This window comes from Pelophylax lessonae, assembly GCF_965119305.1.
Source record: "Pelophylax lessonae genome assembly, chromosome: 4".
In the NCBI taxonomy this organism is placed as follows: Eukaryota; Metazoa; Chordata; class Amphibia; order Anura; family Ranidae; genus Pelophylax; species Pelophylax lessonae.
The window spans coordinates 670,035,951-670,051,536 of NC_138771.1; the positions used below are offsets into that span (position 1 = coordinate 670,035,951).

Sequence of the window (15,586 nt, forward strand, 5' to 3'; positions counted from 1 at the left end):
CCTGATGTGGTCTGTGGATATGAATGCTGGAAGAAAGGCATGCCATGCCACTCCACAAATAATTAAATAGATTTTTATCATTGTAAATGTACACAATCATGGGGCTTGTCTTATTCTGACATCAAAAGGTTTATTAACAAATCAACAGAGAGCTGAGCTCAGCCTCGCCCTGTGCAGACGAGTTTTAACCGAGTCCAGAGACTTTCACTTTCATTTCTCTTCTGCTGTCAGCGATGGCCTTTGTTGATCTGAGAGCTGAGCTGGAATGTTCCGTCTGTCTGAACATTTATACAGATCCTGTAACCCTGAGATGTGGTCACAACTTCTGCCGGGTCTGTATTGATGGTGTGCTGGATACACAGAAGGGGTCTGGAGGATATTCCTGTCCTGAATGCATAGAGAAGTTTCCGGATCGTCCTGCACTGCACAGGAACATAACACTATGTAACATAGCAGAGACTTTCCTGTCTGCTCAGCCAGGTCAGGAGGAGTTTGGGGTCTTCTGTACTTACTGTGTGGACTCTCCTGTACCTGCTGTTAGATCCTGTCTACACTGTGAGGCCTATATGTGTGAGAAACACTTAAGAGTCCACAAAAAGTCCCCAGAACACATCTTATGTGACCCCACCTTGTCCATGGAGAGCAGGAAATGCTCCGTCCATAAGAAGATCCTGGAGTATTACTACACTGAGGATGAGACCTGTGTCTGTATATCTTGTTCTATGATTGGAGGACATAAAGGACATGAGATGGAGTCACTGGATGAGGCTTCTGAGAAGAAGAAGAAGACACTGAGGAATGTTCTGCAGAAACTTCTGACAAAGAGAGAGGCGATGGAGGAGAAAGTCCAGAGTCTGGAGGAGCACAGGAGGAAAGTAGAAGAAGAAGCAGCTGGTGACACCGAGAGAGTCACTGCCCTGTTTAGAGAGCTCAGGAGACGTCTGGAAGACCTGGAGAAGAGAGTCCTGAGGGAGATCTCCGAGCGGGCAGAGCGGATCTCCATCTCCATCCAAGAGCTGGAAATAAAGAAGGAGGAGCTGTCCAGGAAGATGGTGGACATTGAGGAGCTGTGTAACATGACGGATCCACTGACTGTCTTACAGGAATCAGACACAGGTGACTTGTGTGATACTGAGGATGGAGATAATGAGGACAGAGAGAGACATGAGGAACTCCTCCATGATGGAGGGGGTCTGGGTGTGGCGGGGGTCTTACACACAGGTTTATCTGATATAATAAGAGAGGTAAATGTATATTTCTATATGCAGGGAGCTGAAGACATATTACTGGATGGAAACACAGCTCATAATAATCTACACATATCAGATGACAGGAAAACTGTATCCAGGTCAGATATAGACCAGAATCACCCAGAAACACCAGAGAGATTTGAGGATATTCCTCAGGTGATGAGCAGTCAGAGTTTCTCCTCAGGGAGACATTACTGGGAAGTGGATGTTAGTGGGTCAGAGAACAGGATAGTTGGGATGTGTTACCCCAGTATAGACAGGAGAGGGGGGAGGGGGGAGTCAGTGATTGGATGGAATAAGAAGTCCTGGGGATTGGACAGGTATAATAATCAGTATTCGGTGAGACATGACAGGAAAGAGACCCCCTTACCCATCAATATCTCCAGTAACAGAGTCAGGATAGATCTGGATTATGAGGCCGGGCGGATCTCCTTTTATGATCTGTGTGACCCGATCCGACACATCCACACCTTCACCACCACCTTCACTGAGCCCCTCCATGCTGGGTTATATGTAGGGGGAGGTTGTATAAAGATATGTGGGGGGAGGCGGGAGATGTGAGAACTCCACCCACAGTCTGGTGACATCACAGGGACGGGTGGTGGGATTGGTTTATTGATCAGCCAATGATTGGAGGAAGTTATGACTCCTGGGAGAGTTATGAGGGCTGCCATTGCAGGCCTCCTTCTGAAAATGCTAGTTACCTGGCTGTGTGTAATGTAAGAACATATAAGGTGATAGTAAAGAGAAAATAAAAAATGGCAGATAAGATGGGGTCTGTCACTGACAGGAACACCACAGTCTTTGTTTTTCGGAGTCCCCCTGTAACTTCCTTCTTAAACCTGTTGGTTCTGCTGTTATTTCCCAACTTCCTATAACAGACAAATCTGTCCAGCAGAAGTGGCAGTTAGAGGGTTGGGACAACAGGGGTGCTTACAATGATCAGCTTTATTCATTTATGTAAAACCTTTATCCTAAAAGGAGACAGAAATGTTGGTGTAATGGCTTATAAAGTGTTATCTGGAGTTCTCCTTTAATTTGTTAGTCACTTATGTAAAGTCCATCTAAATCTACTAATCCATCTAACATCCCCCTCTCCAGACAATGCTGCTGTCCAAGGGGGTCTCCACTGCCCCTCCATAGATAGTGGAGCCACCCTAAGACAGGAAGTGTGTTTCTGGCAGGATCACCATGGGGAAAATAAAGGGGAAAAACAGAAGACTAATGCAGCCACCACATCTAAGGATTGGTAAATGGGCAGGCGGAGCCTGCAGTTGTGGGAGGGGAGGAGCCCGCCTATTTAAGGTCTGACCGCCCTCCTCGCGGGGCTGACGTCGCAGAGTACGTACGTCATCAGTCACGCCCACTCCCACGATCAGCCGTATCTTTGAAAACCCGGATCTCCCGGCTACATGTTCTGGACTCCCGGGTATCGTGAGTAGGAGGGGGGGGGGCAGGATCAGTCCTGGTCAAACGCAGGCGGTCTGAACTTGGAAGGACACGCAACCGCTGAGTGGGGGGGGGGCAGGGTACATGCCGTGTCATTCTCCACACCATCACATCGCTGCCCTGCCGTCCCACCTCCACCCCGGTGATCTCCACGTGGCCCTGTCTGCTTCCACTTCCAGTCCCTTCCCAGCTTTCCTTTCCTGTCACCGTCCCGAGTGCCAGACAGCTCGGGCGGTGCAGTGCACAGCCTGCTGAGTTTTTTTTTTTTCTTCTCCTCCCTCTTCACACTCTTCTCTCTCTTTGGCTAAACCCATCCTCAGGACATCCCAGGGAGGGAGGGGTGAGGAAGGCTCCGGGTTTACCCTCCTCCTCCTTCGGCCGGAGGCTGCTTGCAAAAAAAAAAAAAATCCTCAAGCTGTCACTAACAGAGAGGGACATGTTCAGGCAGCCCCACACACTCAGGCAGTGACAGGTCATCCCCCCTCACTCATGCTGCTTGCCTGTCTGGAGGGGGTCCTGTCTCTCGGCCTGGGGGGTGGGGGGTCCAAAAAAAAGATGCATTACTAAATTATCTGAGAGCAATAAACAGGAAGGGGGCTAACACTGCCACCCAGGCCAGTTGTGGTACTGCACATGGCCAATCTCTGAAACCAACTGTCAGGCCAGATGAGCTGACATACCAGGATTGTCACCCATGCCTGGTTCCGTGGGGGGTGGTTAGGTCTCAGCCAGCGGGAGGGGGGGAATTGGAAATCATTCATACATATATCAAACTAGAGGGGGGTTTGCAGGACACACGCACAAGCTCTCCACCTTCCCTTGGGCCACCTCTCCATCATGCACCCATGCAGTTCACTGGCATGATCCGCAGACCACCCCGCACCCCCCCCCTCTGCTGTTCCCTTCATTCCTTCATGTCTCCACGCCATGGGTTCTTCCCATTCATGAGACCCACTTTTCATACACATCTATGGTTAAGACTGGCATACGCTGCTTCCAAGGTCACACCGTCTCCGGGTTCATACCTCAGTCCTGGCTTTTCGTCCCGCTTAGTCATAGGTCCAGGGGGGCACTCACGCAGTTCAGCCACCCTTCCACGTAGGGTTGGTGCTCGTAGGGCTTATTACTTTGTTGAGTCAGTTTCTTATGTCATTTCACGTCCATAGCATCAATCACAGTTTTGCTTACCCGCAGGTAGTTGGCTTTAACATTACCAGACATTCAACCAAAGCCTAAGACCCCTCAAGAGTTATTAAGGTATGCTGTTCCATCTTGATGAGTACCTCCTCTTCGCTAACTGGCGCAGGGGGTGGGGGTTAAGAGCTTAGGCAGGTCACTTCATAGTTCTCGCGAGACCAACACCCATCCTCACATGGAGTTATTTTCGCCCATCGGCCCAAATCATAGCTAGCGTCTCGATGTTTCGGCCAGGGTAGTCAGGGCGTCACCTTCCCAGAGGCCTACACCCCGCCATCGCTCAGGGCACAGCTTAGGTGCAAATCATAGATAGCACCTCTACCAGCCGCTGGGTTTTAGCAGGGCCTCACGTCTCCCGTTTTCTCCAAGTTGTCTCCCGGGTTAAAGGGGAAAAAAAGCGCCAGTTAACGCTTTGTCGTATGAGTTTTTCATTCCTTTTTTCCTTCAATACCATCCCAGCATATCTCACGCGTCAGATCAAGGAGTCGACTTCTCCCTGCCCAGCACACCAGCCAGGTCACCCACTCTGGATTCTGTTCCCGCCGCAGGAGGTAGCCAAGTTCCTTCAAGTCCCGCTTCCATGAGGTCATGGACTATCCCAAAGATTGCCACCGAGTTAAGACGAAGGGGAATTCCATTTCCGGCCACAGCCAGGAAGGCAGAGTTGTACAGGATCTTGGTGTCAAACACAGTTGACCCGAAATCGAGGTCTGACACACAGGACAGTGTCAATGACGCTTTATCTGGAATCCAGGCCACTATGGCATCCATTCTGGCATCCGTCAGTAGCTTGAGTCAAAGGTTGGAGAAATTAGAATCCCCAGCACTGGTCTCTGCAGCTTCCCCAGTTTCCCCCCCCCCCCCTCTCAGGTCATCGCCCTGTCGGGATTATTTGGGGTGATTGAAATAATAATAGGTAAAAAAAAATGATTTTAAAAGCCATGTATATTCATATCTTATGATGCTGAACAGTACAGCATGGCTTCCATTTTGTTTTGAAGGTGAAGGAAAGTTCATATATGTCTTCTTGCAAAATGTCTTACAAAGGGTCTATGGTTTCAACAGAGATCTTTGTATTTCTTTTAAAATCATAAATAAGAGGCCTTTAGACATCTCTATCAGATAAGACATAATAGTAATCCCAGTCTGTCTGGAATTATTTAACAATGGACAATACCCCAGTATACTCTATCAGACATATGAACTATAAGTTTTTAAAGATACATTATTATGTGTGTGAAGATATTAGTCATAATTATGTCATTATATTATGTAAGGCATATACATATATATTTAGGAATGTTATATTACCTTTTGGGTTTATATTCTTACAGTAGTAATCTTACTTAGAATACATTACTTTTAAGTGTAAGGACATGTGTATCTCGTCACTAATTACCTCATTTCAGAGAAGTTTGTGTGTAGGTCTAGTGTAAGTTTTTATGACACTATAGATCTTCCAAACCTAGACTAGATGTCTGACAGTTATGTCAGAATCCAAATAATTAATGGATCTTCACTAGCCAACAGGTCAGAGGTCATCAGATAAGGATATAGTGGTAATTATGTTAAATACAAAATTTAATGAACGGTACGTTTTGGGATTATTCAGATATTCCCATATAGAAATATCATATTGTATTAAAAATAATTATTATTGAAATGGTTTACCAGATCCAATAATTGCCAGAGAATGATGGAGATACAGATGGACATTTATGTATATACTGGGAGTATGGACAAACTTTTATGTTGTGTTATATGATTACTCTTACATATAGAGAAATCATCCTTTAATTTTATTATACGAACATTGAATTATCAGGAGGGGTGTGTCTATGATCTCACCAGTTTAGGTATAGAATATCCCAACCAATGGGGATAATGTTTCATCCCTCTGAGTTTAACTTATGGTAATTTTAATAGCCCTTTGTTCTTACCATATAAAAGTACAACCCAGATGACAGACACACATCATCACACATATACTGACAACATACATTACACATACAACACACACACTACTACATTCCTCGATATACTCATCTAGACATACTCCATCTGACTCCATCATTCATCTGAAACTTTGAGGGACGCCAAACGAAACTCCTCCCTCACAGGCATCCATCTTAAGACTCTGGTAACGACCATTTGAAGCTAGCCGCCATCTTAAGTGTGGTAAATATGCCTTGCTATATTATTTGATTTTATTTAATATTGTTTATTTCCTTCCTTATATGTTTTATATTGCATATTTAAGGGTAATAAGATTACAATCCCAGCCGTATAAACCATAGTAGATTTTTCTCTAAATAGCTGATTTTTGTTTTTATACATTTTTGTTAATAGCAGATTTAGCGCATTATTTGCGATTCTAAGTCTTCCGTTTTGCATGGCTTATTCTCACTCCATCTGCAGTGGAATGACTTTCGGATATGTGATTCGCAGACAATTATGGTCTGTTTATATAGAACAGTTACCTATGGTTCATGCCATACCTGGGGAAATGATAATCTTACTTTCGTTTCACTTTCATTTTTACTTTCACTTTCATTATTGAGCTAAACATCACATTGCATTGATTGTTTGAAGTTAGTATTTCATGTAAGAGTTATGTTTTGTGATTACATGTCTTGTGAATAAATATTTTTATATATATTCCATACTGTAGACTGTACTCACTAAGATTGGTATATGCTTTTAAAAAGAAATTAATCAATTAAAAAGAATTCACTACATATTTATTTGTGGAATAGGTGAAGACTCTCCTTTCTCATAGATCTTTGCTTATTAACCATAAATAGACACTGCTATATCAGAGCAGTATAAATATTCTTACATAATGAAGTACGAGCGCAAGATATTATTATTAAATATTCTTACACACCTGTAAGCCTCCCAGGGCGTCATCCAGGTATTCCAACTCCTTCAGGCTCCGTGTCACACCAGCGCACATAGTCCCTCCCAACATCAGGAAAGATATTTTTCCTGAGTATGGCGATACCACACGTGTGAGACTTTTACACAGCCTAGCCACATAAAGAGGCCCAACATCCAAGTAGCACCTCCAGGCAGGGCCGGCGCTCCCGCTAGGTGAACTAAGCAGCCACCTATGATGCAGCCACGGCCACTAGTTCTCTATCTTGCTGTGTGGCAGTAGTAGTCCTTTTAGGGAGCAAGGTCCCATGCAGTCCTGAGGAGGAGGGGAAGGCACTGGGAGATTGTCAGAACCTCGATCCAACAGCTGTTGGATCAGTGGGTGGTTCCATGTGCTCCCCTCCCCCGGCCCCTCCCCTTCTCCCATGCTCTGCTGATCTCCTGCCATGTGCAAAGCCCAGATAATGGCCACCATGGCTGAGCAGCTCCCTGAGCTCCTCAGGATGGACGGCCGTAGCAAAGGACCTGCCAGAAAAGGAGTAGCGATCATCAGGGAGACAGTATGCCAGAGTCTTAAGGTACTGCATGATGGTCCTGCTCCCCGACACTGACAGCATCCCATGATGTCACTCCATGACCGAGGGCGCCCTCACAGCCCTGACAATATGTATGCCATCCAGCAGGTGATGCCACCTACTGTCCCCCTGTCATCATTATCCTCCTCATAGTTACATAGTAGGTGAGGTTGAATAAAGACAATAGTCCATCCGGTTCAACCCATGTAGGTGTGTGTGGCTGTAATCATCTCACATAGCCCTTAATGTTCTGATCCTTGAGATGTAAGTCTAAGAGTCTTTTGAAAGCCACCATACTACCCGCAGAAACCACCTCTTGTGGTAGAGAATTCCACAATCTTGTAGCCCTAACAGTAAAGAACCCCCCTCGTTGCCTGAGGTTAAAACGCTTCTCCTCTAATCGCATTGTATGTCTTCGAGTCCTCATGCAATCCCTTCGAATGAACAGCTTTTTTTTTAAGCTGGGATCCCCATTAAGATATTTATAAATTGCTGTCATGTCCCCCCTCAGACGTCTCTTCTCCAGGGAGAATAAATCGAGCGATTGCAGACGCTCTTCATAGTCAAGGTCCTCCAATCCCCTAATCAGTTTAGTTGCCCTTCTCTGGACTCTCTCCAGCTCCAACACATCCCTCCTGAGGACTGGCGACCAGAACTGGACAGAATACTCCAGATGCGGTCGGACCAGAGTTTTATAAAGTGGAAGGATTATAGTCTTATCTCTGGAATACATCCCTTTCTTTATGCATGCTAATAATCTGCTGGCTTTGGCAGCTGCCGCTTGACATTGCATGCTGTTGCCTAATCTATCATCAACCAAGACTCCCAGATCCTTCTCCATTTTTGATTCCCTCAAGGGTTCCCCTCCTAACGTGTATTGTGTTTTTATGTTTTTAGTCCCAAAGTGCAAAACCTTACACTTCTCCACGTTAAACCTCATTTGCCATGTCGTTGCCCACTCCGTTATTTTGTCCAGGTCATTCTGTAGGATATCTGCTTCATGCTGTGCAGTTATTGCCCTGGCCAATTTTGTGTCATCTGCAAAAACTGATAACAAACTACTGATCCCGTCCTCAATGTTGTTTATGAATAAACTGAACAAGGTTGGTCCCAGGACTGAGCCCTGGGGCACCCCGCTTACTACCTCAGACCAGTCTGAGTATGCGCTGTTTATTACCACCCTTTGGACATGGCCTTTTAGCCAGTTCCGTATCCAAGAGCAAACCCTGCTGTCGATACCTGCAGACCTTATTTTATAAATTAAGCGCTTGTGGGCAACTGTATCAAACGCCTTAGCGAAATCCAAGTACATCACATCCACTGGTCTGCCCCTATCTAGCTCACAGCTCACCTCCTCGTAGAATGCTAAGAGATTGGTTTGACAAGAACGCCCATTTGTAAACCCGTGCTGATTACCGCTGATGATGTTGTTGTCATTAGCAAACTCTACGATATAGTCCCTTATCATCCCCTCCAGTAGTTTACATACTACTGATGTCAAACTGGCAGGCGTATAATTTTCCCGGAAAATGCCTCTGGCCCTATTTGAATATCGGAATCACGTTAGCTTTCTTCCAATCCCCTCATCATACTTCCAATCCCCTACCATCCCCTCATCATACTCCTGTTCCTGGCATCCCACCACCCTACCTCTTGTCATCATACTTTTTATCTTCATCCCCCTGTATCCCACTGTCAGCTTCCTAATATCCCACCCCCTGTCATCTTCATGCCTCTTTGTCAGCTTTCTACCACCCCACCCCTGTCATCTTCATCCCCCCTGTACCCCACTGTCAGCTTCCTACCATCCCACCCCCTGTCCCCTTCATCCCCCCTGTCACCATCATCCCCCTGTCACCTTCATCCCCCCTTTCACCTTCATCCCCCCTTTCACCTTCATCCCCCCTTTCACCTTCATCCCCCCTGTCATCTTCCTACCATCCCACCCCCTATCATCTTCATCCCCACTATCAGCATCCCAACATTCTCACCCCCCAACATTCTCACCCCCTTTGTCACCTTTAACCCCCCTGTCATCTTCCTACATCCCACCCCTATCCTCTTCATCCCCACTGTCAGCTTCCTACCACCCCCCCCCCATCACCTTCACCCCCCTGTCATTTTCATCCCCCCCTGTCAGCTTTCTACCATCTCACCCCCTGTCATTTTCACCCCCCCCCCTGTCAGCTTCCTACCATCCCACTGTAACGGAACAGGGCACCCCAGACGGGTTACCTCCGTTGACAGGTGCTCCTAGTGCTTCCCGAGGGGCTCCAAGCACTCCACCAGACACCGTATCCACTTCAGACCCCACGAACCGCCGCAGCTTGGTTAGGGTCTTGCAGTCTCCTACCCCCCTTGACCTCCAACAAGGCTCCAGGTTCCTGTGGGTGAACTTCTCTTTCCCCAGAGAGTGCAGCAGAACAAGCTCTTACACAAGCTCTTACAAGAGCTTAGTGATTATCCAAGGGAGTATGGAGATAATAGCAATCCCTTGCAGCAGATTCCCCCAATAAGAGACAGAACTCTAGATTGAGGGTGAAGGAACTTTAGAACAACTTTATTGAACAAGACTTATATACAGAATTTGGAACATCCTGCCCCCAACAACCGCTTTCCTATTGGTCAATTATAAAGTACCTGTAGTCCTCCTTCAGGTCCTCCTTAGCCATGCAAATGAGGACTTGAAAATGAGTCAGCAGAGATTGGTCCGATAGCTTGACCAGAAGGACTGTTATGTGTAATGAGACAGAAGCCCCCAGGGAGCAATCAATGTACACAATAGTCAGACACAGAACAATGGGAGGTCATTAGCACTTAACAATGAGACAGGGCAATCCACATTCCCTCCCAATACACAACAAAAGGAATACCTGTCTGACATTGAAAGATATGTAATATACACAGCATTTAGGAATTACAGATTTCATGGCAAATGGGAATAAATCTTTATATTCCTATATGGAGATATTGCTGACAAATATGAAACAATCCAAACCATTACTTATCTGTCTTTAAATTCCAGTGATGGTGAATACTGTCACACCCACCCCTTTTTATTTTCATCCCTCCCTGTCCCTTTTTTTTTGGGGGGGGGGGAGGAGGGAGGGGTGCAAGCAGCTGCTCTTGCCTAGGGCGCAAAATAGTCTAGGTCCGGCCCTGTCTCCAGGCGTTCTAGGAGCAAAAATTACACATATCATTTTCAGACAACCTATCACACTTTCTAAGGCCCTGGAGCACCAGGACAATGGAAACGCCCACAAAATGACCCAATTTTGGAAAGAAAACACCCCAACACATAATCTAGGAGGCATTATGCGTCTTTTGAACATGTCATTTTGTTTCAAAGTTTTTGGAAATTGTGGAAAGAAAATGAAAACGCATTTTCTTTTTACACAAAGTTGTCAATTTATAAGATATTTCTAACACACAGCATATACATAGCAAAAATTACACCCCAAAATACATTCTGCTACTGCTCCTGAGTATGGCGATACCACATGTGTGAGACTTTTACACAGCCTGGCCACATACAGAGGCCCAACATGCAGGGAGCACCGTCATTTCCTGACTTCCCATTACAATTTTTTGAGGCACTGTAGAGCAATGATAAGCACTGTAGTGGCTCTGATGTGGCACGGATGAGCACTGATGTGGCACGGATGAGCACTGATGTGGCACGGGTGAGCACTGACATGGCATGGATGTGGCACAGATGAGCACTGAGGTGGAATGGATGTGGCCTGAATGAGCACTGATGTGGCATGGATGTGACATAGATGAGCACTGATGTGGCACGGATGAGCACTGAGGGGGAATGGACGTGGCATGGATGAGCAATGAGGTGGCATGGATGTGGCACATATGAGCACTGATGTGGCATGGATGAGCACTGACGTGGCATGGATGTGGCCCGGATGAGCACTGATGTGCCATGGATGTGGCCCGGATGAGCACTGATGTGGCCCGGATGAGCACTGATCTGGCACGGATAAGCACTGATGTGGCACGGATAAGCACTAATGTGGCATGGATGTGGCATGTATGAGCACTGACATGGCATGGATTTGGCATGGATGAGCACTGACATGGCATGGATGTGGCACGGGTGAGCACTGAGGTGGCATGGGTGGGCACAGATGAAGCATGGATATGCCATGGATGAGGCATGATTGAGGCATGGATGGGCATGACTGAGGTATGATTGAGTAATAGAGATGGCAGGGGGTAAGCAGTGCTGCAGCCTCCCTCCTCTCCTCGCACGCTGTACCAATCGCTGTGTACAGCGTGCGAGGAGAGGAAAGATCTGAACCAGACATGCGCAGGTTTGTTGACAACTGATCACATGGTAAAAGGCCGATACCGCGATCTGTGATGTGCCGTGATGAAAGATGCGTCGTCTTGCGGGGGCGCGCGGGAAGTGCAATTCTGGGAGGACGTCATTGTACCATCATTCGGCTATGGCCAGTAGGCAAGTGGGTAATTGCTGTGCATCCTCTTGCAGCAAGTGGCTGACACTGTGCTGAAATAGCTCAGCTGACTCCTCCATGCCAATTGGTGGGGCAATGACAGGAGTATCTGTGGATGAGGAGGAAAAACATTGAGCTTTAGCAGCTACTGATGACTTCAAGCGTTTCTGCTTCTGGGAGACAGAGGAGGGGGAGGATGAAGACTCGGTTAGACATTCCACCACCTTCTCTTCATCTCTGGGTGTATAACAGGCTTGCTGCTGGAAAAGAAAGGCCCATGTACCCTACATCTAGATGCTGCACCCCTGATGTGGTCTGTGGATATGAATGCTGGAAGAAAGGCATGCCATGCCACTCCACAATTAATTAAATACATTTTTATCATAGTAAATGTACACAATCATGGGGCTTGTCTTATTCTGACATCAAAAGGTTAAATAACAAATCAACAGAGAGCTGAGCTCAGCCTCACCCTGTGCAGACGAGTTGTAACGAGTTCAATTGTATTTCTAGCTCCAGACTTTCACTTTCATTTCTGCTGTCAGCGATGGCGTCTGCAGATCTGAGAGCTGAGCTGGAATGTTCCGTCTGTCTGAACATTTATACAGATCCTGTAACCCTGAGATGTGGACACAACTTCTGCCGGGTCTGTATTGATGGTGTGCTGGATACACAGGGGGGGTCTGGAGGATATTCCTGTCCTGAATGCATAGAGAAGTTTGCGGATCGTCCTGCACTGCAAAAGAACATGAAACTACGTAACATAGCAGAGACTTTCCTATCTACTCAGTCAGGTCAGGAGGAGTTTGGGGTCTTCTGTACTTACTGTGTGGACTCTCCTGTACATGCTGTTGGATCCTGTCTACACTGTGAGGCCTATCTGTGTGAGAAACACCTGAAAGTCCACAAAAAGTCCCCAGAACACATCTTATGTGACCCCACCTTGTCCATGGAGAGCAGGAAATGCTCCGTCCATAAGAAGATCCTGGAGTATTACTGCACTGAGGATGAGACCTGTGTCTGTAAGTTTTGTGTGACTGGAGAACATCGGGGACACCGGATGGATATGATGGATGAGGCTTCTGAGAAGAAGAAGGAGACACTGAGGAATGTTCTGCAGAAACTTCTGACAAAGAGAGGGGAGACGGAGGAAAGAGTCCAGAGTCTGCAGGAACACAGGAGGAAAGTAGAAGAAGAAGCAGCCGGTGACACCGAGAGAGTCACTGCCCTGTTTAGAGATCTCAGGAGACGTCTGGAAGACCTGGAGAAGAGAGTCCTGAGGGAGATCTCCGGGCGGGCAGAGCGGATCTCCATCTCCATCCGGGATCTGGAAATAAAGAAGGAGGAGCTGTCCAGGAAGATGGTGGACATTGAGGAGCTGTGTAACATGACGGATCCACTGACTGTCTTACAGGAATCAGACACAGGTGACTTGTGTGATACTGAGGATGGAGATAATGAGGACAGAGAGAGACATGAGGAACTCCTCCATGATGGAGGGGGTCTGGGTGTGGCGGGGGTCTTACACACAGGTTTATCTGATATAATAACAGTGATAAATGTATACCTCTATATACCGGGAGCTGCATACATATTACTGGATGGAAACACAGCCCATAATAAGCTAAAGATATCAGATGACAGGAAAACTGTATCCAGGTCAGATATAGACCAGAATCACCCAGAAACACCAGAGAGATTTCAGTGGCATCCTCAGGTGATGAGCAGTCAGAGTTTCTCCTCAGGGAGACATTACTGGGATGTGGATGTCGGGGGGTCAGAGAGCTGGATAGTCGGGATGTGTTACCCCAGTATAGACAGGAGAGGGGTGCAGTCAGAGATTGGATGTAATAAGAAGTCCTGGGGATTGCACAGGTTAGGCAATCAGTATTCGGTGACACATGACCGTGAATTGACCCCGTTACCCACCAATCTCTCCAGTAACAGAGTCAGGATATATCTGGATTATGAGGCCGGGCGGATCTCCTTTTATGATCTGTGTGACCCGATCCGACACCTCCACACCTTCACCACCACCTTCACTGAGCCCCTCCATGCTGGGTTATGTGTATGGAGAGGTTGTATAAAGATATGTGGGGGGAGGCAGGAGATGTGAGAACTCCACCCACAGTCTGGTGACATCACAGGGATGGGTGGTGGGATTGGTTTATTGATTAGCCAATGATTGAAGGAAGTGGTTTCTCCTGGGAGAAGTATGATGACTGCCATTTCAGGCCTCCTTCTGAAAATGCTAGTTCCCTGGCTATGTGTAATTTAGGAACATATAAAGTGATAGTAAAGAGAAAATAAAAAATGACAGATATAATGGCATCTGTCACTGACATGAACACCGCAGTCTTTGTTTTTCGGAGTCCCCCTGTAACTTCCTTCTTTTACCTGTTGGTTCTGCTGTTATTTCCCAACTTCCTATAACAGACCAATCTGTCCAGCAGAAGTGGCAGTTAGAGGATTGGGACAAAACATTTTCAACTGACAGGGATGCTTACAATGATCAGATTTTATTCATGGATGGAAAACCTTTATCCCAAAAGGAGACACAAATGTTGGTGTAACGGCTCCTTTAATTTGTTTGTCACCCCCCTCTCCAGACAATGCTGCTGTCCAAGGGGGTCTCCACTGCCCCTCCATAGATAGAGGAGCCACCCTAAGACAGGAAGTGTGTTACTGGCAGGATCAACAGGGGAAAATAAAGGGGTAAAAAAAAGAAGATTAATGCAGCCACCACATCTAAGGATTGGTAAGCTCCAATATATCTTATTTTTCGAGTGATTGGTCTGAAGGACCAAATACAGTGCTTGCTGTGATAAATAGTGTGTATAATAAAATCACTTAAACTGTGATAAATTATATAAATTAGAGCAAAATGTACGGAATCTATAAAACGTCAGTGTTCAGTCGATATAAAGTGCATCAGTGTTAGATTACAATTAATAAATAAATAAATCACAAGCAGTATTGAAGATTAAGAAATTCAAAATAAGCAGTGACTTGTGCTCAAATATACTGTATATGTGCAAATGTCCTTAGTGAAGGTGATTCTTCAAAGTTCAAACAAAAGTGCTCGTGCTCAGGCTTGATTGATATAATCTCAGCTTTTTCTGATCCCAAGTGGGTAATAGGTTGGGTCACTTACCAAATGTAGTGGGTCCTGAATGCCATATGGCACCAGCACCAAACAAACTTTGTAAGCCCCCTAGGCTCAGTGGATCCAGGGCTGGTGCTAGACTATTTTGCACCCTAGGCAAGACCAGCTACTTGCGCCCCCCCCAAAAAAAAAAAAAAAAAACGTTTTAAAACATTTTAAAAACAGGGTCACTGCACTATGTGTGAGCAGGGTTTTGGGTAGAGATGCATCTGTGGTGTCACTGGAAAAAAGATTGTCCCTGCATCCTTGGTGTCACTGAAATAAAAAATTCCCTGCATTGGTGGTTTCACTGGAAGGAGAAATGTCCGTGTTCTCACTGGAAGAAAAAAATGTTCCCTGCTTCCATCATATATGATGTGCACCAGTAAATTTAAGGGGCTTGGGTGGTAGGAAGCTGGTAGTGGGGTACAGGGGGGATGAAAATGACAGGGGGGAAGAAGCTGACAAGGGGGATGAAGATGACAGGGGGTGGGATGGGAGGAAGCTGACAGTGGGGTACAGGGGGGATGAAGATGACAGGGGGTGGGATGATGGGAAGCTGACAGGGACAGGGGGGATGAAGATGACAGGGGGTGGGATGGTGGGAAGCTGACAGGGACAGGG

At 46.4% G+C, this 15,586-nt stretch overlaps 2 protein-coding genes across 2 annotated transcripts in view; both read left to right on the top strand.

Annotated features, from left to right (window-relative positions):
- Nucleotides 1-233: 233 nt before the first annotated feature.
- The window catches only part of LOC309552471 (uncharacterized protein), a gene marked incomplete at its 5' end in the record, with an annotated part of 38,945 nt that continues 23,592 nt past the window's right edge, over nt 234-15,586 (top strand). Inside the window, 2 exons of the mRNA XM_082253442.1 lie at nt 234-1,807; nt 4,356-4,681. Of these exons, the coding sequence (XP_082109568.1) occupies nt 234-1,807; nt 4,356-4,681 (1,900 nt within the window). The remainder of the gene's footprint in view (nt 1,808-4,355; nt 4,682-15,586) is intronic.
- Nucleotides 12,362-13,954, top strand: LOC309554227 (E3 ubiquitin-protein ligase TRIM11-like). Its single transcript, XM_082255859.1, has one exon. The coding sequence runs from the start codon at nt 12,365-12,367 to the stop codon at nt 13,931-13,933; it is 1,569 nt and encodes a 522-aa protein (XP_082111985.1). The 5' UTR covers nt 12,362-12,364; the 3' UTR covers nt 13,934-13,954.

Coding starts and splice junctions, on each gene's coding strand:
- LOC309554227 (XM_082255859.1), top strand. CDS start 12,365: ATGGCGTCTGCAGATCTGAGAGCTGAGCTGGAATGTTCCGTCTGTCTG.